The sequence below is a fragment of the Drosophila tropicalis genome, unplaced genomic scaffold (assembly GCF_018151085.1).
Source record: "Drosophila tropicalis isolate 14030-0801.00 unplaced genomic scaffold, ASM1815108v1 contig_443, whole genome shotgun sequence".
Taxonomy (NCBI): Eukaryota; Metazoa; Arthropoda; class Insecta; order Diptera; family Drosophilidae; genus Drosophila; species Drosophila tropicalis.
In genome coordinates, this window is record NW_027172907.1 from 3,612,546 (window position 1) to 3,635,615 (window position 23,070).

General features: G+C 37.6%; 3 protein-coding genes across 5 annotated transcripts in view; 2 read left to right on the plus strand and 1 right to left on the minus strand.

Annotated features, from left to right (window-relative positions):
* The window catches only part of LOC137573952 (F-box/LRR-repeat protein 16), a 39,557-nt gene extending 16,873 nt beyond the window's left edge, over positions 1-22,684 (minus strand). The window contains exons 1-3 of one of the 3 annotated variants that reach the window (XM_068286052.1): positions 22,526-22,684; positions 6,594-7,997; positions 105-278 (exon numbers count right to left, since the gene is read on the minus strand). In XM_068286052.1, the coding sequence (XP_068142153.1) occupies positions 105-278; positions 6,594-7,835 (1,416 nt within the window). In that variant the 5' untranslated portion in view covers positions 7,836-7,997; positions 22,526-22,684. Of the gene's footprint in view, positions 1-104; positions 279-6,593; positions 7,998-13,166; positions 13,650-22,525 lie in introns of those variants that run through there. The other 2 variants (XM_068286051.1, XM_068286053.1) reach the window with 2 other exon arrangements.
* On the plus strand, positions 14,816-16,607 carry TfIIEalpha (transcription factor IIEalpha). Its single transcript, XM_068285955.1, has 3 exons — positions 14,816-14,975; positions 15,041-16,142; positions 16,221-16,607. Exons 2-3 carry the CDS (start codon positions 15,044-15,046, stop codon positions 16,418-16,420), a joined length of 1,299 nt encoding a protein of 432 aa, XP_068142056.1. The 5' UTR covers positions 14,816-14,975; positions 15,041-15,043; the 3' UTR covers positions 16,421-16,607.
* Positions 16,784-22,998, plus strand: Sugb (Sugar baby). The gene is given in 7 exon segments (XM_068286056.1): positions 16,784-17,527; positions 19,813-19,951; positions 20,045-20,885; positions 20,958-21,200; positions 21,202-21,426; positions 21,489-21,678; positions 22,831-22,998. Coding segments are annotated over 7 exon segments (1,776 nt in total). The 5' UTR covers positions 16,784-17,463; the 3' UTR covers positions 22,905-22,998.
* The last annotated feature ends 72 nt before the right edge of the window (positions 22,999-23,070 follow it).

Genomic DNA, 23,070 nt, shown 5'->3' on the forward strand with positions numbered 1-23,070 from the left:
GACAAACCGAAAGATTCAATTAAAATCAGTTACACAGACACCCACACAGACACACACACACCCACACAGACACACGCACTCAAGCATATGTAAAAGGAACTTGCCTGCAGCGAAAACTCATAGAGAGATGGCAACAGCTGTGCCACAGCCCCCACTGCCTCATCCGCAATGTTGATGCAGTCCGCCAGTGACAAGGAGACAATCCGTGGCGTTAGGCAGGCCCAGAGACCGGCCTCAGTGACCTCATTACATCCAGCCAGCTCCAGTTCGAATAGACTCTAAAAAATTCAACGAAAGAAAGACATCAATTATGATTACGAATTCACATCGAGTTGGTGTGTAATAAACTGATCTAATAACTTTGTCTTTGCTCAGGTGAAATGAAATGAAATATATTTATATAGAAATACTTTGATATACTTATAAGTATATGTATATTTAACACCTACATACATATTGTTTGTTCTCCATAGTCTTGTGTTTTTTCATAAATTTTGGCACCTCATCATCATTTTGGTCGCATAAAAATAAATAAGAAATGTTTCATGACCCGCTGTGCTAATGATCTCTGAAATACTTTTCAACACATAATGCCTTCCACACCGTTGTGTTGTTGTGCATATTTAACCAGCCGTTCAGAAGATTTCATATAACAATTTGAGTGTCGAAGCTGTGGATACCCTCTAACAGAATGGCCTAACTCTGTGCCCACACACTTTAGTACATTGTCTACAGTTCCACTTGATGATTTCCAGAAATCAGTATACTCTCTATTATGCCACCACTTTTTGCAGGGTAGCAAACGCTAATCAAAAGCGTGGAAACCATAAAAACACATTCGAAAGAATATACGAGCTTATATACTATGTATAAGCAGGTTCTGCATTATCATTAAGGCGAACCTGAGGTCACTTTACTTCTCGAGAAAATCTTCATCATTAGTGGGCCAACAAAAATCTAACAAGTTTCAAGAAATTATTAACAAATCAAGGAGAAGTTTAGTAAGAAGTTAAATTTTCATATATATATGTATATATTTTTATTTTTTGTTTTTGTTCACTGTTAAATTTTCATTGTTGATTTTGCCGCCTTCCTGTTTGCTTCCCTGTATGCCGGATTAGATTTATGACTAAGGAAAAGTTGTTTGTTTTCCTCGAATTGCTTAAAATCTCGTACATGTAAGTCAAACTCAATAAACTTTGACCTTTGGCAACGGCCAATGGTTTGGGGCCAAAGAAAACGAGAAAAAGAGAGGAGCCCTCGACCCCAAATCCTCGTTTGTCGACAATGCCAGACAATGTGTCGGGTAAACTACATATAGTCGTCTTTTGTTATTGTTGGATATATAAATATATAGATATATATTTTGAAGTTCTTGGCTAACAATCGAAGGCAACATTTTCATTTGTTTTCCTCTCCTTTTGTAGACGGTTGTCAAGCGTACTAGGAAAACAACAATGGCCATAAACAAAAAATAAAATGAAGCAAGTAAGTCGACTCGTCGACTTGGGTATACCATACACCAGGTGATACAAATATTTCAAATTTCGAAAACCAAATGTATGTCTATTAAATTGTTTTTATATGTTTCATAGTATGTGCTATCTCGCTCACTCTACGAACACACGAGCACTCTAGCGCCGCCACTAGCCAACGGCCAATTCTGGCCTTGTGGACCGCTCAGTAAAATACGTTCATACGCATATTTTGCACGTTTCTAGTCCGATTTCAATAAAATTTGGTAGTTTTGTAGAAATAGATAAGATTAATTAGTCTGCCTAATTTGAATGCGATAGTCAAAAAACTACAGGAGAAAATCGGTTTTTTCTTAATTATGGAGGCGGAAGTGGGCGTGGCAAAATATGAAAATATATATACTCTGCGCGCATACTAAGCCAGTATACATACTAAATTTGGTGACTTTAGCTTTGTTCGTTTTTGATAAAATCAGTTTTGTTTAATTTGGGGGGGCAAAAGTGGGCGTGGCAAAATTTTTAAATAGCCCGTTTCTGCGCGTCTATTAAACTAGTCCGCATACCAAATTTGATGATTCTAGCTATTATACTTTTTAAGAAAAACAGTTTTATGTGATTCCTGGGGGCGTAAGGGGGCGTGGCAAAAAGTTTGAACAACGTATTTCTGCGCGCCAACTAAACGGGTATACAAACTAAATTTGATGTCTCTAGCTGTTATACTTTTTAAGAAAAATAGTTTTATGTGATTTCTGGGGGCGTAAGGGGGCGTGGCCGAAATTCCAATTAACTCTGAACATGTGCATACTACACGAGTATACATACCAAATTTGGTGGCTCTAGCTCTTATAGTCTCCGAGATCTGCGTGTTCATACGGACGGACGGACGGACGGACGGACGGACGGACGGACGGACGGACGGACGGACGGACGGACGGACGGACAGACGGACATGGCTAGATCGACTCGGCTGTTCATCCTGATCAAGAATATATATACTTTATAGGGTCGGAGAAGCTTCCTTCTGCCTGTTACATACATTTTGGCGACTTTAATATACCATTTCACCCTATGGGTGTATGGTATAATTATAAACGCTTTAAGTCAATCTAAACCAACAACCTAAAAACCATTTACCACAAACTATATCCGTTCAGCTGATCATGGACAATAAGAAAGGCCGGGAGAAAGTAAAGATAAACGCATAACGTTTTAACATAAAGAATTAGCCTAGTACTCGAATTGTATTTCTCTTCGTTTACTGACTATTCACAATTTATATCTAAACAAATTTTTCAACAACATAATCCCCATACATACTGAGGATGACTTCATGGTTTAGATTCGCGCTAAATGAGTGGTAAACCAAACTGGCTGCAACTACTTCAGTTGGCCATGGAAAATGAACAAGTTCAGTGCATGTCTACTATTCGGTTAATAGTCTTGCTGGTTGTTTTTCGTTCTGCCCTTTTTTATGGACAATTGTGTAAGTTGTTAACCCACCAGTCTCGTAACAACTCCCAAATGGGTTGAATAAACATGTAGCCAAGTAACAAGGAAACTCGTTCTCTCCTCCAAAAAAAAAAACCCAACTCATACATACATATGTACATATGTGGGAAAGCAAAAAAAAAAAAAGCGCGCCACAAAATCGATATGAAAACGGGTACCACGCAAACAAAATTCCACAATAAAAATGTTAATAACCACATATGTGCATACATATCTAACTGTTTTGTATGTATGAGTACCTACATATTTGTATATACAATTGTACAACTTTGCATAATTGAATTGAATTAAAGGCCAAAAACAACAAAGCAACGAATATAAATGCATAAAGTTTAAATTGTTTTAAATTTGTTCAAGTTGTTGGCAGAGTCTCTTTTCATTGTGTATTGTCCAAACATTTGAATGCAATTTGTCGCTAATTAATAATATTTTCATAAAATGTTGTACATTTATAATTAAAGAAGTTTCTTTAAACTGTTTGTTTTAAGCAAGTTGCAAGTTTTAATTGCTACTGCAGCTAACTATGTACATATTTTTAGATGAATTTGCGTTAAATTTGCTTTTTCAAACATTCTATGCATATAATTTGAAACATTTTCAACTATTCTATCTATTAAAATTAGATAAACAAAACAATTTATACACACAGACACATAAATACATAGCAAGAAAATATGTATATATGTATATAGCGCAAATCCAAGCCATATATATATATATATGGACATATTTGAAACGTGTCTTAAGAAAGTCCATGTTAGGGCAAGGTTTCAGTCATCGAACTACTAGAAAAGTGTGTAATTTTCTATTTAAGCATCAAAAAGAAAGAAGAAGCAAGAATTATGAAATAAGGCTTGTTCCATTTAAATGTTTTTTGGACATCTCATTAAAAAAAGGAATACTTGGCGTATGAGTAATGTAAATAACGCATACGGCATGAACTCCTATTATTGTTGATTGAAGCATTTGTTAATAAGGGTTATATATAATTTGCCTACGGATTCAGAAACTTGAAGATACGAGACTTAAAAAAAAAAAGAGAAAAACAATTTCAATGACTATTTTTCTAGTGCCAAAATGTCAGATCTGATGGGAAAAGTTGTGGAAATGACAAAACAGTTGATAGTTGAGGTTCAGATGTAAACATAAAAACCAAATTGGTTTTTTCTGAAATGCCTATAAAGCCAAAAACGAGAATCTAAAGTATTCGCTTATGCCAACACATGCATAAGTATTTTCATTTAATTTCTTCATACATACGAGAGGGGGGAAAAAACTGTAGCATAGTTTTATGGGTCAATGGGGTTCGCTCTCGTTCAAAGTTGAAATTGCCGCAGTAGAGCACAACTAAAGGATAGAAGAAAGACAGCATGTACAACAAGAATGTAAAGGGAATTGTAGGCTATTGCTACTTGCCACTACCATTGACCATTAAATATGTATGAAATGCAGAAAAAACTTAAAAAGTAGCTGCATTTCCGTTGACGTTGCATTCGCAAGGCATTTTAATAACAGCAAAAATTGTCCCTGGTAATGCCGATGTGCATAGATCTAAAGAGGGAGAGAGAGCGAGATGGATGCAGGAATGGGTTATGAAAAGGGGTCTACATATTCAGTCAGTTGTGAAACCCCAAGGTCAAATTCTCTGTACTCTTGTGTATTGCTGCTGTCCCTTGCGTGTCATTGTTGTTGACATTTCCAGCGACAACAATTTGCAATCAAACCATTTGTTGGGTTTGCCACACACACACACATTAAGAGAGGGAGAGAAGTAGAGATAAGTAGAAGCAGCGAGAGAGAGAAAGACGAAAAGATAGGTTGAACTAGGCTCATAAACATGACATGCATTCACATTGGATTAATTCCGACAGCATCAGCAACAAGAAGTGACTGTATGAATGGCACACATATAGAAAGAGAGTAGAGAAAATGAGGAAGAGAGAGAGAGAGCAAAAGAGATGGAGAGACAGAGAAAATCAACTCACTGGCTGACAAGCTGCCAGTACCAACCACAAATTCAGAAGCAAAGTGAACTGAATGATGTTGATGCTGCCAACATTATCCACTTTACTGATTTGTGAGTGTTAGTTTGTCTGTCTGTCTGTCTATCTGTCAGTGTGTGTGTGTGTGTGTGTGGTGTGTCTGGGATATGTGTACGTGTTTATTTGTATTTGCAGTTGGTTCTCTGCCATTTCCGTTGGCGGCTGTCTCATACTGAGCTCCTGATAGATTGCCAGGCGGCAGCACACTCTCAATTCAGATTGCTTTTGAAATGAACAGATTAGTTTCATAGATGAACCTGGGGCAATGCCTACTTCCCAGCCAGTCAGCCAGTCAGTCAGTGACTCGGCCCACCAGCGTTTCACTGAGTAGCTACTCATTATGCCACTTGTTTCGCTTGTTTTGCCAAATTAGATTTCGGGCTACGCCCAGCTAACCCGTTGAGAATAAGTAAAAGGGAAATAGTAAGTAGCAGAGTATAGGAGGCTTATGTAATTTCATTATAATTTAGTATCCGCCAGATCAAAACATATTTGAAGGCTTTTTATTTCCTCCAATCTTGCTTACTTCTTTTATCTCTCTCTCTCTCGTTTGCATTGTACTGGCAGCAATTATACTATTACTTAATGTAAGGGTATTCTTTATTTTGGTCAGAAATAAGAAGAAATATGCCAAACTATAAAGAGAATAGTCGGATGAGCTTAGATAGTCATAACTGTCAACACTTTCCACCAAAAAAAAAAAAAAAAGGAAATTGACAAAAATGTTACTTCAAAATTTCATAAAAACTTTTATCCTTCCGAATATGTAACTTTGTCCAATTTGAAACGATTTTCAAATCGACTGCAGGATATCTCGGATTCAAATCGGCTGGTTAAAATCAGAGAACAGGGACACAACCGACAGAAAAAATAATATTGCTGACAAAACCGTTTTTGTTTGTTGTGCGATAATTGTAAGGAATATCATTTAGTTTCATCATTTCTGTGTAGAATTGGCCAAATCCAATAAATAATTGTTAACTGTTGGCAGGAATCGAGTAACAAAAACATTTCTAAATGTGTCCTGATTGGAAATGTTTACATAAAGCAAACAGAATTTTTGGTTGAAGTCTGCCATGACCGTGGAAAGCACACAAATTGACAGTGGTCAGTCACACGGTGAAACCAAAAATAAATCTAAACACACAGAGATAGAGAGAGAGAGAGAGAGAGATAGAGAGAGAGGCAACATTTTGGTGCTAAACTATTTGAAATTTTGATATTTTATTTTGAGCATTTGTTCGGCACGCCAACTTGTTAAATGAAACGTGTCAGAAATGGGTAAAAGTGTGTCATCAAGAGACAGAGTGTCAGGAGTGTGAGAGAGAACGAGATGGGGCTATGCATTCGGCATTCAGTAATGAATTGATGCGATCAATTTCAGGCGCAAATCACTTCAAAGTCTTGTCATAATTCATTACATTTCATTTCATTTCACTTTGGTGTCCCTAATTGGTGGGGCAAATTGATGCATAAATAAATCTCTTCTCTAATTTGCTGACATTTGAATATAAATTCAATTCGAAATGTGTTTTAAGGTAGTAGAAGGACATGAAATAGAACTTACCTGTAGATGATCCAGTAGTGTCTCCAAGCCCCGATCACTTATCGAAGAGCAGCGCAAACTGAGCGAATGTATATGCTTTGAGGCCAGCGGGAATGAGTGGACCACATCGAGAGCATCCTCATCGGAGGCTCCAACCAGACCCAGGGCATGAAAGCCACGTCGTATGAGCGAATTGTATAGTTTGCCCCGATCGCAGCTGGGCATCTGGCGGAGTTCGCGGCACTGGAGTGTGGGCAATAGGCCGGACCAGTAGCGCGGACTACGGTACAATATGTCCCGCCATTTGATGCACACCTGGGCAAGCACACGCCGCTCGTAGGGCGAAAAGTATTGGAAAAATCGATTGAGGAAGCGATCATCGAGCAGCAACGCATCGATGCTGTGGATATGAGTGAGAGGCGGGTGGGGCGGCACATGGGGCGGATGCTGTTTATGGAGTATTAATGCCGACTGCTGCTGATCCACGACAGATGCATTGAGCTGACTGTACGGATGATGCATATGCGGATTGGGCAGCTGTTTGCGCATTTGCAAGGGAGTCCCAGTGCCACCGGCAGCGGCTTTTTGGGCCGCCACCATGCCCATGGTGGTAAATGTGGGCGAGTTACCGCCTGGAATTGTAATATTCATTTGCTTGGCAATCGATTTCACTGTCGGCGTGGGTGGAGCACCCAAGGGTAAGCCGGCTGGTGGCGCTGGAGCACCGCTCATCAAATGATTTGAATTGATCAGTGTGGAGCCGGCCATTTGTTGTTGCATTAGATGTGAAACTGGTGCCACTTGCTGCTGCTGTTGTTGTTGTTGTTGCTGCTGTTGCTGCTGCTGTTGTTGTTGCTGCTGCTGTTGTTGTTGTTGTTGTTGCTGCTGCTGCTGCAGCTGCTGTTGTGCACTGGAGATAGAAACACCGGTAACGGAACTCTGATTACCACGAGATGGCTTATCCGGCGTCGATTGCCCTGTGGCAGTCGCTACAGTTGTCGAAGAGGAGGAGGAGGAGGAGGAGTTAGAGTTGGAGTTGGAGCTATTGCCACCGCCACAAAGAGCATTCGTTACACGCTCCATCACTGAGGTCTTGCCAGTCGATGTTGTTGTGTTGGACGCGGCACTAGAGGTCGAATTAGAAGATGTGCCATCACTGGTCGAACCATGGTGATGCTTCGAACGCAATCCCAAACCGTTAATACGTTTCGACAATTCGGCGGAGGCTCGTTCGACCACTCCCTGCGCCGAAATCGAAGACATCGTATGCTGAAACAAATTCACTTTGCTGCCTCCCCTCTCCCACTTTTTTAGGCAATATTGCACTTAGTCCTACTATCCCGTTTTGGTTGCACCACTCGACCACCTCTCAACCGTTCCCTTACATGTGGGCAACACAATTCATAGTTTCCAAATGAAATCAATCTGAAATAAGATCAAAAATAATCGAGAGTTATCACATTAATAAATAAATCGCATAAAAAAATATAGTGAATTCTTTCATTCTCTATTAGAATATTGTTTTTACTTTTGAAACTAAAAATTTTGGTAAAAGAGTGAGAAAATGGAAAAACTATAAACGTTAAAATTCCTTAAGCAGAATGCATTAATAGAAGAAGTCAAATCAGACTTGTCTGTCCGGTCGGTTTGAGAATGAAATTTGTCAATATCTTTGTGATTTTTTAATGCATTTATATAAACATTAGCATTGACTAGGCAAATACACTTATTAACGTCTTTTTCAAATAGACGCCGAATGGCTTTTTGCACACTCTTAGCACATGGGAAGTAAGCCCGGCCTAGGAAATCCGAACCAAGAACGTAAATATGAAAATATTCCAAGTAAATTTCTTAAAAATACACAAAATTTTAGATAGTTAATCTATATAGTATTTAATATACAATAATGTTCATGTATCTATGTGTATATTGTGCTTTTCTAGAGCCATTCATGAATGCCAATTATAAACTTCTTGACTTAAATTGCAATTGGTAAAGCCAATGCACCACGTGCCCAGATTACCTTGGCTTACTTTTTTTCGCTATCGTTGTTGTTGTTGTTTGCTATTACTTTTGTTTGTTGTTGTTTTGTTTTTTTTTTTTCTATTCGCTACTGTTGTTATTGTTGTTTAAATACATTGTTAGCTTAATCGTCAAAGTTTGAGTGCAGCCACAACAAATCGCACAAATGGCAATGGAGAAAGAAGCAGAGAATAAAATATGGTCGAAAGATTGTGGGTTATGACATGCAACCAGAGACCAAAGAACCAAAAGCCGGCGACTTTGCCATGCTAATAATGAATGTGGGCCATAAATTTGCGGCATTTTCCGTTTCTTACCCACTCCCAATCCCATTTCCATCCCCCGTTCCATTTCCACTTAAAAGGCACAGCCAACCATTGCATGAGAAACTTGTGCACTTTTCCATCGTTTATGCACAGCTCTGTGTTACTTTTTAGCCATTTCAAATCCAATAGAAAAGATGGTCAACAATATGGGGTTAGCTTTAAAATTAGGTTAAATTCTTTATGTTTTTACAATGCTGTTTTATTTTTGAGGTTTGTAAAGTAAAGTTTTAGTAAAATCGATCAAATGTTTTTATGCTTTTTTTATTAAGGATATAGTTATGAATTTTGCCTAGTTTTTCGCCATCTTTTGTTTGTTTACGAAAAAATTTATTAAGATGTTTTGTGAATGTTTTAAATTCAGCAAATTTTAGTTTTCAAAGTTTTAATGATGACTTTCTTAAAAAAAAAACTGATAGAATTCTAAAAACTTAAAGATTATTTGAGATATTTTTAAAATAATCTTCTGATTATTCTACATATATTCCTTAGACTGTATTTTCGCCAATTTCTAACCGAATTCTAAGTTGTTGATATCTCAATTAAATTGAAATTTATCATATTTTAAATTGACATTTGAATATTTGGAAAATTTATTTTAAACTCGATTTTCGGAAACAATTTGGTCAGTTGAGCAAAATAGTTTGACAGACTGCAGAAGTTTATCCAACATAAAGATATGATCTAACAGATTTTAGATTTTAGAATTAAATATTGGTTTACATGTTAAATTCATAGACTTTTTTTGAATTGCTGTCTTGCTGTAGAAAGTTCTAATGCATTTGGTTAGGGTTAGGATTAGGGTTAGTGTTTGAGTGGGGTGAAATCACAAAAGTCGTCAACTTGACTTAAAAGTGCCAAATTCATTACAAACTCAACGCATCAACTAATGCCGATTACAAATCCCATGTCAAGGAGAAAATTGTATAACTTTGAAAGGACAAAAAGGGAAGTTAGCTAAGCTGCTTTGTAAGGACGACCAACTAACTTTTACTTTATTTTGTTTTGTCTTGTATTCGTATTTGTATTTGTATTTGTATTTGTCTTGTGCACAACAATTTGTGTATGTACGAGTATTTGTATTTGCATTTGTGTAGCAGCACAATCAAATTTCAGCAGCCCAAAACACCGAGAACCTATGGCAATATGGTAATACCATGTACACCGAATATTTATATACTCTTTCGCCAACTTTATTTGCACATTAATAGCAATAGCAGGTATGCCTGCCATTTCGCAGAGAGTGGCAGCTAAACAGAAGGAAGGCAAAAAAGAGACACGTACCTATAGGAAAAAAATAAAAATAAAAGGGGGAAGTTGAAAGACAAAGCCCTTTGTTTGTGCTCACGTCCAAGCGGAAAGACAACTGAAGACAAATGCAAAGATTTAAACGCTCAACGAAGCAGCGAAGTGGACCCGCAACGATAAGAGGCACCTGGCACTATGCATCTACATTATCAGCATCATAATCATCATCATCATTATCATGAGCATCATCATCAGAGGCATCAACGTTGAGAGGCTTTCACCTTGAGAACTCTAAAAATTCGCGTATTTATGGCAATTAAATTGTCTTTCATGCCACAAGTCCTTTGCTCGCTTTATGAGCAGAAAGATAAACCTGGCTCAGGGCATTTAAATTAAGCCATTTCAAAACGGAATTTAGAGTAGGTTAAGTTTGTGGCACATACTCACAGTATGAGGTATATACAGCACACCATACACCTACACCTACATACACATACCTACATATGTACATATGTCTGTACGTATATGGTACATACCTTTGTATGTATACTGACACTTAAAAAGTAGTACAGTTTCATTCTTCATAAGTCACACAAAGAAGAGAAAAATGTGCGGGGCAAGCCCACCTATAAGCATAATTTACAAATTTACCTAAAACAAAAGCCTAAATTAACTAGTCAATGAAATATCTACAATACAGTTAAAGAATAAATCTGATGGAATATCATTGCTCATCAATTTTAAACTTTGAATTTATGTAGATGCAATATTCAAATAATTCCAGTGTATCCGGTATCATGGACAAACTTTGTCGGTTAATCCTTTTCTAAAAAAAAAAACGTTTCTTTTTATTCTGATGAACACGGAAATTCTTTTGCCTTGGAAATTGTTGTTATATTTATTTTAATTTTGTATTGAATTTAAATGAAAATCTAAAAGTTTTCTTTTCAGCATGGAAACTATGCAAGAAGAAATTTTGTTGCCTCGCCAAAGTGTAATTACATCAAAGTAATTTGATTAATATGGGCAAGTAAGTGCATTCCGCTTGGACCGTCACCCGGATGGATAGTCGGCGGATGGGCCTGAAAAAGTTTGTTTTCGCTGCGTATATGAATGAGAGTATGGGGAGGGTACAAAACATGATGCATACTTATGGGCGTCGCAGGTGGGAAGAGAAAGCCACCCCCAAAACAAGCTGAGCTCTCTTGCTCTTGCTTTCTCTCTCTCTCTCTCTCTTTCTCTCTATCGCTCAATTCATCTATCTCATTTTCTCTCGCTTTCTCTTTGGATCTGATTCCCCTTGTCTCTTTCTAACTCTCTCCCAGTTTCTCAATGTGTGCGTATTTCATATTTATGCTCCCCTCACCGCCCCAACCGTCCTCCCATTATCCGGTGCTTGGGCTCCTGTCTATTTTTGGAGTTTTGGTTCGAGTTTCTTTCGCGTGCTTGTTGGATTTATATATTTTTTTTGCTTCTGTTGTTTGCCTTTAAATCGGTGTTCTGTGTCAGGGCTCTGCTCTCTAGCACCCAGTACCAGGGCAATATTATCGATTTTCGTCCCCGTTGTTTCATGCCCATTTGCGCTTTGATCTAAACGAAAGAAACAAAAGAAACTAGACGACACATAAGGCGAAAGTCAATAAATTGTGGATTTTCCCTGCTCTCAAGTTCAGTGTTGCTTTTGATTTTCCATTTGCCATTTCCCATTATTCGCCACAGCTGGAGAGTTGCGATTAGTTGAATGCAGGGGCACAAGAAAGATGCGAACAAAACAAAGGCAAATGTCATATAAAAGGCAAGTTAGTGGGTAAAAAAACAAAGGGGCTGAGCGAAGCAGTGAGAGGAAGAGAAAGAGATAGCGAGAAAGGTAACACACTTTGTTATATAGAGCCTACAAACAGGTTCTAACTTTAATCAAACTCCTTAAAGTATGCATCAAATTGGTATGTCTATCTATCTTTAGGCTCTTTAGATTGAATTTAATTAATAGATCGATTAAATACTCGCTTTCAATTAATATTAACAATTTTCAACAAAGTCTTTCTTAACTTAAGAGATAAACTATCCCATTTCTAGTATAAACTATTCCAATTCTACGATAAATCTCCTTATCTTAATAGAACTCTAATTAAATTAAAAACTTAAACATAATTAAAACACAAATTTGTCAATTGGCTGCATACAAGAATATTCTTTTCATAATAATAACTTAAGTTTAATAACTTAACGTAGATTGCGATTCTTTCACAACATTTAAGACAAGAACTTTGTGTTCAATTGGAAAACTGTTGGCATTCAATAAATGAATCCTGTAACCAGCCAGCTGGTACGTCAGTGACGCATATCTGGGTCAAACTATGCAACTTTGACCTGATTTGCAGTAGGCCGACTATCTATCTATTTTATGTGTACATAAGGACATACATACATACATATATACATAAGTACATATGAGTCTATGTACATAGATTTAATTCGCTAGCATAGTCAACGTATTAATGAACGATAATGTGTGTTTTGTCCATTGCAAATCAATGTTGTCCAACCTTAAAGCGGAAACTGGCCAAAAGGATGGGCAGTGCGCCAGTATGTCTAAAGACTCTATTATTACCATTATGTCGATGTCGATGTCGATGCCGATGCCGATGTCCAAATCGCTGGGCATGACATCACAGGGCAAAGGGGAGGGGATGCAAACAGAGACGTAGCCACCCTCGTTGGGGGAGGGAGGCAGCGGGGATTATGGAGAGGGCTGGCCACAACGAGCCAGCCGAGTTACCGGCTCTTCATGCCAAATGGGGTGTTAGTTAGGATGAATGGTGGATGGCCCAACAACAAAACACAAATTTAAGGAACCATGGCAAATAGGGAAAATGGGCAGCAGTAAAAAGAAATAAAATAAAATCACGTGCAGGAAAAGTTTGAATTTGCAAAGCAAAAGATATAATCAAAAATGAAAATCCAACTTTGTTTTATAATCTGTAAAATATATTTTACATACTTGCTCTAACTATAAAAAACACGCACCTTTTTATGCATATGTATATATTTATATATAAATACGTTATTATATATTTATATATATATATTTTATAATATTCTCTGTATTTATTTATATGTACATATATATATGTATATTTATATTTTTGTTTTATTTATACATTTCCTGTTTGCCTGTCTCAAGCAATTTTACAAATTTTCTGCAATTTTTTGTTGATGTTTCTTTTTTGTATTTTGGTTTTTTGCTTTTGAATCAGAAAAAAACAACACAAAAAAAAATTTAAACACTAAATTCTTCCTTTTCGAATTTTGTTGTTGCTGGTTGTTGTTGTTGTTTTCCACGCCGACGCCAAGGAAAAGCAAAAATGCAATAAAAAAAGAAAAGTAACAAGAACAAGAAGCAAAAAAAACAATCACAAAACTATTTGCACGCTTTTGATTGGCTTGTACGGAAAATCTGAGGAAAATTCGAGCATTAGCGCGGCACGAACTCAAAATACAAACTGCATGCAAAAGCGGCCAGAGAAAATGGCAAAACGCAGAAAAGGCCAAAAATGTTTTCTTTCACGGGAGAACAGACGGAGGGAGGAACTCTCACTAGAGCTATTGAGCCTGCGCACTTGACAGAAGCTTTTATCATGGGCTTAGTTCAAAAGGGGGGACACTTTTACATAACCCCACATGTGCTGAGTGTTTATTAAATTTATTATAAATCAACAATAACTATCATAATTATTGAGTTTTTCATATTTTGGTAATACAATACCAATTGTTACATTGATATTAACTTATTCAAATCCCGCCCTATGTATGTAACTGTGTTCTTAAGGGAGCGTAAATTGGCTTAACAGAGAGCGCAAAAGAGAGCAATTTTTTTCTTCGTTTATCGGGTAAGTTAAACTAAAGAACGTAAGGCGCTCTTTTCAAATTTTTACAAAATACTAATAATGGTTTAACAAAACATTTTTTCGCAGTTCGAATCAAATTGGATTAAAGTATAAAGGGATAAATTCTATGTAGGACATCGAGTTAGCTCTAAATATACTTTGTTTAATTCCTTGTTTTTTTATTGCATTTGTAATGGATATAAATCCAACAAGTCATTTGGTTTGTTATCCTGCCTTCTTTGTTTATTCAAGCCAAGTACTTCATATTTCATACATCACTGTCTAGGACCGTCTAAATTTTTTTTTCTAATGCCACGAACTTCGCCTTACGTTCGAGTGCATTCTGGTGTAATCCCCTAGATCTGCGCTCTCGCCCACAAGTATATAAAACACCCACATTCTCACACACACACATACACACAAAACATACAAAGCCCCCCCACACAAGTTGGCAAACAAATGGAGCAGCCGGAAAGGGTCTTGGGGGATCAGGGTTAGGAGCTTATGCAGAGACAGAGACAGCTTTTACGTTTATTTGGCAGGCAATATTTTTGGTAAGCAGAGATCGGTTCTAATGTAAATATGGTGTAATTTTAAAGCCAAATATTATTAGTGGGAGTTACACGTTTTTCCCCTGACAAATGCTTAATTTTTAGTTAACATTTTTGATTTGCCGCTGAAAGATTTAAATTCTGCAACGCAAATTATCGATGAGTGAGCGAGTACCACAATGTTTACAGTGTTGGACAACGACTGGCCGCGGCAGCTGGCGACCAGTTCTGCAAAGCGTAGACGTTAGAAAAAATATTAACAAAAACTGTTTGTCGCTGCTTTAATGCATTATAATAATCAACAATTTTTCTGCTCAGGAAAACTACACCAATGACGATTTTAAGAAACTGAATCTGAACAGCATTTATTAGGTAAGTTGGAAGTGCGCGTTATCCGTAAGTGTGTCCATCGCTGACTGATTCCCATTCCTCTATAGAAAATGTCATCCACATCGGCTGCGGCATCCAGTGCAGCAGCCGGCTCGAACTCAAAGACAGAGGTTCGCTATGTGACCGAAGTGCCTAGCAGTCTCAAGCAGTTGGCCCGCTTGGTGGTGCGTGGCTTCTACTCTTTAGAGGATGCTCTGATCATTGATATGCTGGTTCGCAATCCTTGCATGAAAGAGGATGACATCGGGGAATTACTGCGGTTTGAGAAGAAACAATTGAGGGCGCGAATTACTACCCTGCGCACAGACAAATTCATTCAGATCCGACTGAAAATGGAAACGGGGCCAGATGGCAAGGCACAGAAAGTGAATTACTATTTCATCAACTACAAGACATTTGTTAATGTCGTAAAATACAAATTGGACCTGATGCGCAAGCGCATGGAGACGGAGGAAAGGGATGCAACCAGTCGTGCCAGCTTTAAGTGCTCCATGTGCTCGAAAACCTTTACGGATCTCGAGGCGGATCAGCTGTTTGACATGGCTACATGTGAGTTTCGATGCACATATTGTAATAGTTCGGTGGAAGAAGATAGTGCAGCTATGCCCAAAAAGGATTCGCGCCTCATGCTGGCACATTTCAATGAGCAGTTGCAGCCACTGTACGATCTTCTGCGAGAAGTAGAGGGCATTAAGCTAGCTCCGGAAGTACTCGAACCAGAACCTGTGGATTTAGATACCATTCGAGGTATAGCTAAACCGAATCCCATGCGTCCTGATGGCCTGGCCTGGTCGGGCGAGGCGACACGCAATCAAGGCTTTGCTGTCGAAGAGACACGGGTAGATGTTACCATTGGCGATGATGATGCGTCGGATGCAGTGGTTCAACGTAAATCTCGACCCATTTGGATGACAGAAAGTACTGTAATAACCGATACGCTAGAAGGAGAAGCAGACAGCCTAGCACCTAGTGCGTCAGGGGCTGGAGGTCAACGCAATCGCAAAGAGAATGAAGATATTATGTCGGTTCTGTTGCAACATGAAAAGCAACCGGGCCAAAAGGAACCTCATATGAAGGGCATGCGCCCGTCAGGGTCCTCGGACGCCAATTCAAGTGATGACGAAAAAGAAATTTCCAATGCCAAGAAGCGTAAGTGTCAAAAGCTCTTTTTTTCAAATCTAATTACGGAGTTTGGTTCAAAAAAAGTAATTCGAGTTTCATTTAAAGCCGACTTGGATTCCGAGGACGATAATTACATCAACTCCGATTCAGGCGATGATGCCGATGATGTTCCCATGGTTTTAGTGGCTGGACGTCCACAGCCCTTGGATAAAGTCGATGATAAACTAATCACCCAAATGACCCCGCAAGAGAAGGAGAACTATATACATGTCTATCAGCAGCACTTCAGCCACATCTATGATTGAGATCAAAAGCTAATGTACAAAACCGTTTATCTGGTTTGGCTGACTGAGAATTAGGAATATACACACAATATATACATATATATTTATGCATATAGTGTCATTTGTAGACATAAGTTTGCCCATTAAGTTGGATTGCAGTGTACAAAACGAAAAATTTATCAATTGAAAATTGTTTTTAAAAAATCGACACATTTCCTCTGGTTCAAGACTGGTTCCGCAGATTATTTTGATGTCGGCGCATTCTGCAAAAAAAAAAGCCAAAATGTTAGCTTTATTTTGCATGCCTAAGCCATAAATGGGCTAAAACGGTGGCACTGATTTCTATTGCTCCGGTCAACAACAGCTGTTCTATACATTTATATTTTTATTTGCAAACACAACCGCCGCCGATATTTGGTATTGTGGGCGTACCTACGGTTTCATATATGTGTTAATTAGTGGGCCATAGATAAGCGTCACTGCCGTAGTAGACGTAAACAAGAACTATGCACGCACACATATTAAATAAAGTCCAATAGGAATCGTGTTGTTCAGTTGAGATTTTGATGCGTTTCTTGCCGGACGTGCTCCGAGAGTGCTCCACTACCCATAATTAAAGTACATTTGTATGTGTATAAAATGACTCGTCAATTTGCTAAATAACTACAGTCTAAAATCAGTCTGTGATAACAATAATCAAATTACATACATCCATGTATTTATGTAAAGTACATAGGGTAATTGAGTGGATTATGTCTGATTTATAATTACATATATATGTATGTGTATATGTACATACTACCCAAAAGAAACGTGATACACACAAACACGCACACATAAACATTTTAACCAGAATTCAATTTTATAGTGAGAATTTATATGCTAGTGTAAGCATAATTTGTGAATGAATTGACAAAAATTATAAGCGAGTTCTGTCGGTTGCCAGGGTAACGAAGTCTCGTCTCCTAAATAGGCAATCAGACAAATCCCATGTGTGTTATTGATCTTAATTGAATTGCGATTCAATTGATCATAATTTCTGTATCATAGTCCAGGCGGATAAAATGAAGATGGCCATCGATAAGGAGCTGCTGCCCATGAAGGCGCATTACTTTCTCTTCAATGCTGGTAAGTCTAACTCATTAAGTTGAGTGAAATTTAATAACGCTTACATCAGCCAACAACAACAAGAACAACCAGCTGAACAAGTGCCGGCTGACCAAAAGCACGTGTACAAGAGTGGGCCATAAAGCGTTAGGGCTGCTTACACACACACACACACACACACACACACAAACATAAGCCAAGTATTTTGTTGGTCCAGAGTTTCTCCAAATCCCATTGAAATATAGTGCCAACCTGATCGTGGGAATTAAAATATATGTACATGAACAATTGAAATTTACAACTTATGTCCCCGAACAAAAGTGTGAAGATAAGAAACGAGTCCCTCGAGAGATAACGATAGAATAATTCGAACAATTCTATTGTCGATTATACAAATTATATAAATATGTATTGTGTATAAAAGATAACCCAAAAACCGAAACATATTCAAATACACAAACATAAGTATGCATAAGGGGTTGATAATTATTGTGGGAGCTACCGGGATCTGTGAACTGAATGCGTGCATGGCAAATATTGAGTCCTATTGCGGCAAGGTTATATGGTTCAATTACTTTACATTTTCAACTTTTAGCTGAGTTTAAAAAAAAATGTTCAATTTTTAGCTATTTTTAAATATTCTGGGATGCTAAATCCTGAAAAATATATGTACTTCTTTTACCTTGAAAATGTGAGTTCATTCCAACCCAAATGAATCTATGAGGTCATGGAATATATATTTCCTTATACAAAGTACATACAATCACATTATTAAAAAACAATTCTCGGAATCGCATTAGTCAAAAGAATTCTGAAATTAAGCACGACTTTGTTTTATTTTTAATATTTAGTAAAGTTCTTCTGAAGTGTAGACTAAAATAAAAACCAGAGGGCCGGGGCTAACTTCGACCGCGTCAAAGTTTGTATACCCTTGCAACTTTTTGGTAACTCTTTCCTTACCTATTAGCCATCAATTTGGAAGAACGTTTTATCTAAAAAGGCTTATGTTTGCGAAAGAATGGCCTACAATCATAGGAAATAACGAAGATATTGATCAAAGTCACTGTTTTCCACCGATCGTTCCTATGGGAGCTATATGATATAGTCACCCGATCTTTATCAAATTCGACACAGTCATTAACAGATATATTAAATTAAGAAACGTTTAATTTAAAAACAATCACGTTAAAAGTAACGAAGTTATTTACAAAAGTCACTGTTTTCGCCCGATCGTTCCTATGGGAGCTATATGATATAGTTACCCGATCTTGATCAAACTTGGCACAGTCATTAACAGATATATTAAACTAACAAATGTTTAATTTGAAAGCAATCGCGTTAAAAGTAACGAAGATATTTACAAAAGTCACTGTTTTCGACCGATCGTTCCTATGGGAGCTATATGATATAGTCATCCGATCTTGATCAAATTTGGCACAGTAGTTTATAGGCGTAATAATCTCTCTAATATAAAGTTTCATGATAATAACATAGAAAATAACGAAGTTATTGAGAAAAGTCACTGTTCTCTGACTTTGGGGTTTGTATGGGAGCTATATGATATAGTGGTCCGATCCGGCTGAATCCGAGATATACAACGCCTGCAGTATATACAAGCCTACGTGCTCTGTCAGCTCTGTAGCTCTTACGGTCTAGGAGGAGTTTGCGTTGATCCAGACGGACGGACGGACGGACATGGCTAGTTGAACTCGTCTCGTCGTGCTGATCAAGAATATATGTATATACTTTGTATGGTCGGAGATGCTTCGTTCTATGCGTTGCACACTTCTGACCAAAATTAATATACCCCTTTTGCAAGGGTATAATAAACTCTTGAATAAAGCCACGTCTCGATGGAGACAACCCCAGCTAATGCTACTTAGTCTCCCACCACCCACTTGCTGCCACTTTTTATTGTCCAAACCTAGCCACTTTAATCAATTAAATGTCTTCATTTACTTTAGCAAATTAATTGAAGAGTCACTTTGTTATTAGTTAAATGCTCCAATTTTGTGTGTATGTATGGACTATGTGACTACAGATAAAAACATTTCATGTTTTTTATCGTTTAAATCATTATCTGATAGTTGCGTTTTGTTTTTATAATTTATATCTATGTATGTATGTATGTTTATGTGTTTCTGTCTGACGGCCACGTTTTATCTATTGTCCACCCGCACATTTAAACGGGTTAATCTATTTGCATGTTATATTTGGTTTTCACTACTATTAACAAACATACATACATATGTACATCTGCTTGCTGTTATCTATGTGTATCCATTATTTTTTTTTCCATTTTTTAGGCACCGCACCTGTTGTACCCTTTATGCCAACTTTGGCCCTGCAATTGGGCTACTCCTCGGTGGTAGTGGGCACCATGTATATGATCTTACCCATTATTGGAATGCTGGCAAAACCCTTGTTTGGCTACATTGCAGATCGGTAAGATGCACAAGATATATACATACATACATATATGTATATATGTATTTCATTTCGTTACAATTAAATCTCTCTCCCTATCTCTCTGCATAGTTTTCATCGCCATCGTTGCCTCTTCTTGAGCGGACAAATACTCACTGGTGTTGCCTTTTTTATGATCATGTTTGTGCCTGCAGTTGAAAAACCACTGCCCGAAGTCCAGTTCCATAGCCATGCGGGCGTGGCTAGTATCAGACACTGTTCCCCATACAGCGAATATGTGGAGAGCAATTTGGAATCCCATTATGGCAACCGAACCCTTAACTGTGATATGAAATGTGACGCAAAGCCCTATATGTGGGATATTGTATGCGAGAATTGGTTAAATGAAACTGCAAATTGTGAGATGGATCGGAATAGTTCCTTGCTGGAATTCAGTACGACGATAAGCATGAACGACATTCTGGAGATCAATGAAAATGACAAGAAATGTCTACACTTTCTTATACCCCGTGATCATGGAATTGTGGCTGGCAAAAATCGTACACTTTATAGCCCAAAGGAGAAACAGTACTTCGAGGCCAATTGTCGCATGGATTGCCATGATGATTACCTCAAGAACCAGTTGAGGGAGAGCGCCGTGATTAATACGAAGAGTGCAATGGGTCTACCGGAGTTTTGGTTCTTCTTTGGCATGTTGATCATCAGTTGGGTGGGCATGGCCGTTGTGGTCAGCATTGGCGATGCCATTTGCTTTGGAATTCTAGGCGAAAGGCATCATCTATACGGGAAGCAGCGCCTTTGCGGTTCCTTGGGTTGGGGCCTCTTTGCTCTGCTGGCTGGCGTATTGGTGGATCAAATGTCGTCGGGTGACGTCAATAAGAATTATACAATTGTCTTTTGGATGGCATTGGTTCTGATGGGATGTGATTTCTTTGCCTCCACTAAGTTGAGGGTGAGTAAAATGAAAATAGACCACAATCCACCTGCTTTAAATAAACTGTTTCCTTCTTGTCCATTATTTTAGCATGCCCAAAAACATTTATCGTCCAATATATTGAGAGATGTTGGCCAAATGTTCCTCTCATTTCGCTGTATAGTATTCTTTCTATGGTGCGTGGCAATTGGCCTTGGAACGGCATTGATTTGGAACTTTTTATTCATTTATCTTGAGGAATTGGATAAGGCTTACGATATGGGTGATAGTTCCATTAAGACTCTGGAAGGTCTTGTAATGGGCATACAATGTTTTGGCGGTGAATTGCCATTCTTTTTTCTTATCTGGCTGGATTCTAAAGCGAATGGGTCATGTGAATGTCATGAGTCTTGTGCTATTTGCATTCGGTGTACGTTTCATTCTGTATTCCATGCTGCAGAATCCCTGGTATATACTACCAATAGAGCTGCTGAACGGTCTCACTTTTGGCCTATTTTATGCAACGATGGCATCTTATGCCAGCATTGTGGCACCACCCGGCACAGAGGCCACCATGCAGGTAAGTAATGTGCGATTTAGTTTATCCAAATGGTATCATCTACATTGAATTCTACTACACAGAGTCTGGTTGGTGCCATCTTTGAGGGCGTGGGCGTCTCAATGGGTAGTCTAATTGGTGGTTTACTCTTCGATTCAGTCAGTGCACGAACTACATTCGAGATATTTGGAATTGCTGCCTTCATTATCTTCATTATACATGTCATCATTCAAATGTTTCTACAACGCAATGGAAACAGTGGCGTTGAAAATGGTAAGGCAAGAGAATCAATCTCAGAGTCTACCGCATCCGTTGAGAGGAGGGAGGAGGAGGGTGATAAAGTGGACCAGTTGGCCAACAATAAGGCAAAAGCTGGTTTTAGTGATGTCGATTTGTCCAGTTGATGACAAAAACATCTAAAAACTTACTTAAATAACTAACTTGTAAGCGTTGAAAGATTGACAACTCTTCGTAAATTGTCACTCGATACAAATAACAACTTTAAATTCTTAAGTTGAAACATTTCCACATAGTATTCTGAATTTGATGCTTTATTTTACTTTCAATCTTGCCAAAATTTATTTGTATACTGATCAATTTGAAAGCAGTATGATTAATTGTTAGTTTTTTCTTAAAAAAAACTAATATCCGACTAGATTTTGTTTTCATTACAGTAAACATAAGTAGTCGGCACAGAAAGAACTCCGTAAAGTATACTAAAGTTTTCTTAAAAACAACTAATCGCATCATTTTTTTAGCCTATTTGAAAGAGGCCAACGACAATTAATGTCAAGCGAATTTATTAAAAATATTTTGTAGCCATAGATAGAAAAAATTGGCACATTTACTTAATGACTTATAAAATGCATATCAGATTTCGTATTTAAATCAAATCTATTGACTTGAAAAGATTATTAAATTTGTATATATAACGTATATATCAAAAGACATCATAATAAAAATCTAATAAATTCCAAAACCCATAAATTTGATTTGACCATGAGAAACGTTTTCTGTATGTAATCTCGCAACCGAACCGATCACGATTGTTATAAACAAATTTTTAATATGGAGAGTGAGAGAGAAAAAGAGTTTTTGGCTAAAATTTTCCATTACTTACCAGATTACAAAATGAAAACTCAACAACTTTATGGTTTAAATGAAAAATGTAGATTCTTCAGGCATATATAGCATATGTGTGTAGTATATGTAGTCGATGTAATAATGGATCCGTTCAGCAGATGAAAATGAATTGCTGATCGGGCGACAGATGAATATGATAGTTTTCCAAATTTAAATGCAAAGTCCTGAAAAAGTAATTAAAAATAGTTTAATTCTTTTTATTTAAGTTAATAACATTTTGTTTCTAATATGTTTTTTTCTTTAATATTAATTGTAACTAATAAATCCGTTTGTTTTTTGTAGGCACTGTCAAGTATTTTGCACCGACAGATGCAATGCACATGCTGAATGATCAGGAATATAGTAGTGTTAGCTAAGCTATCCCAAGATGGATGTTCAAATCAGAAAAACAAAAAACAGAAAAACAAATACCAAAATCAACACCAACAACTCTACCTGGGAACAACAAAATCACACGATTCTACATATGTACATATATATATAAGAATCTTTTATATATATATGTATATGGTATATATATAT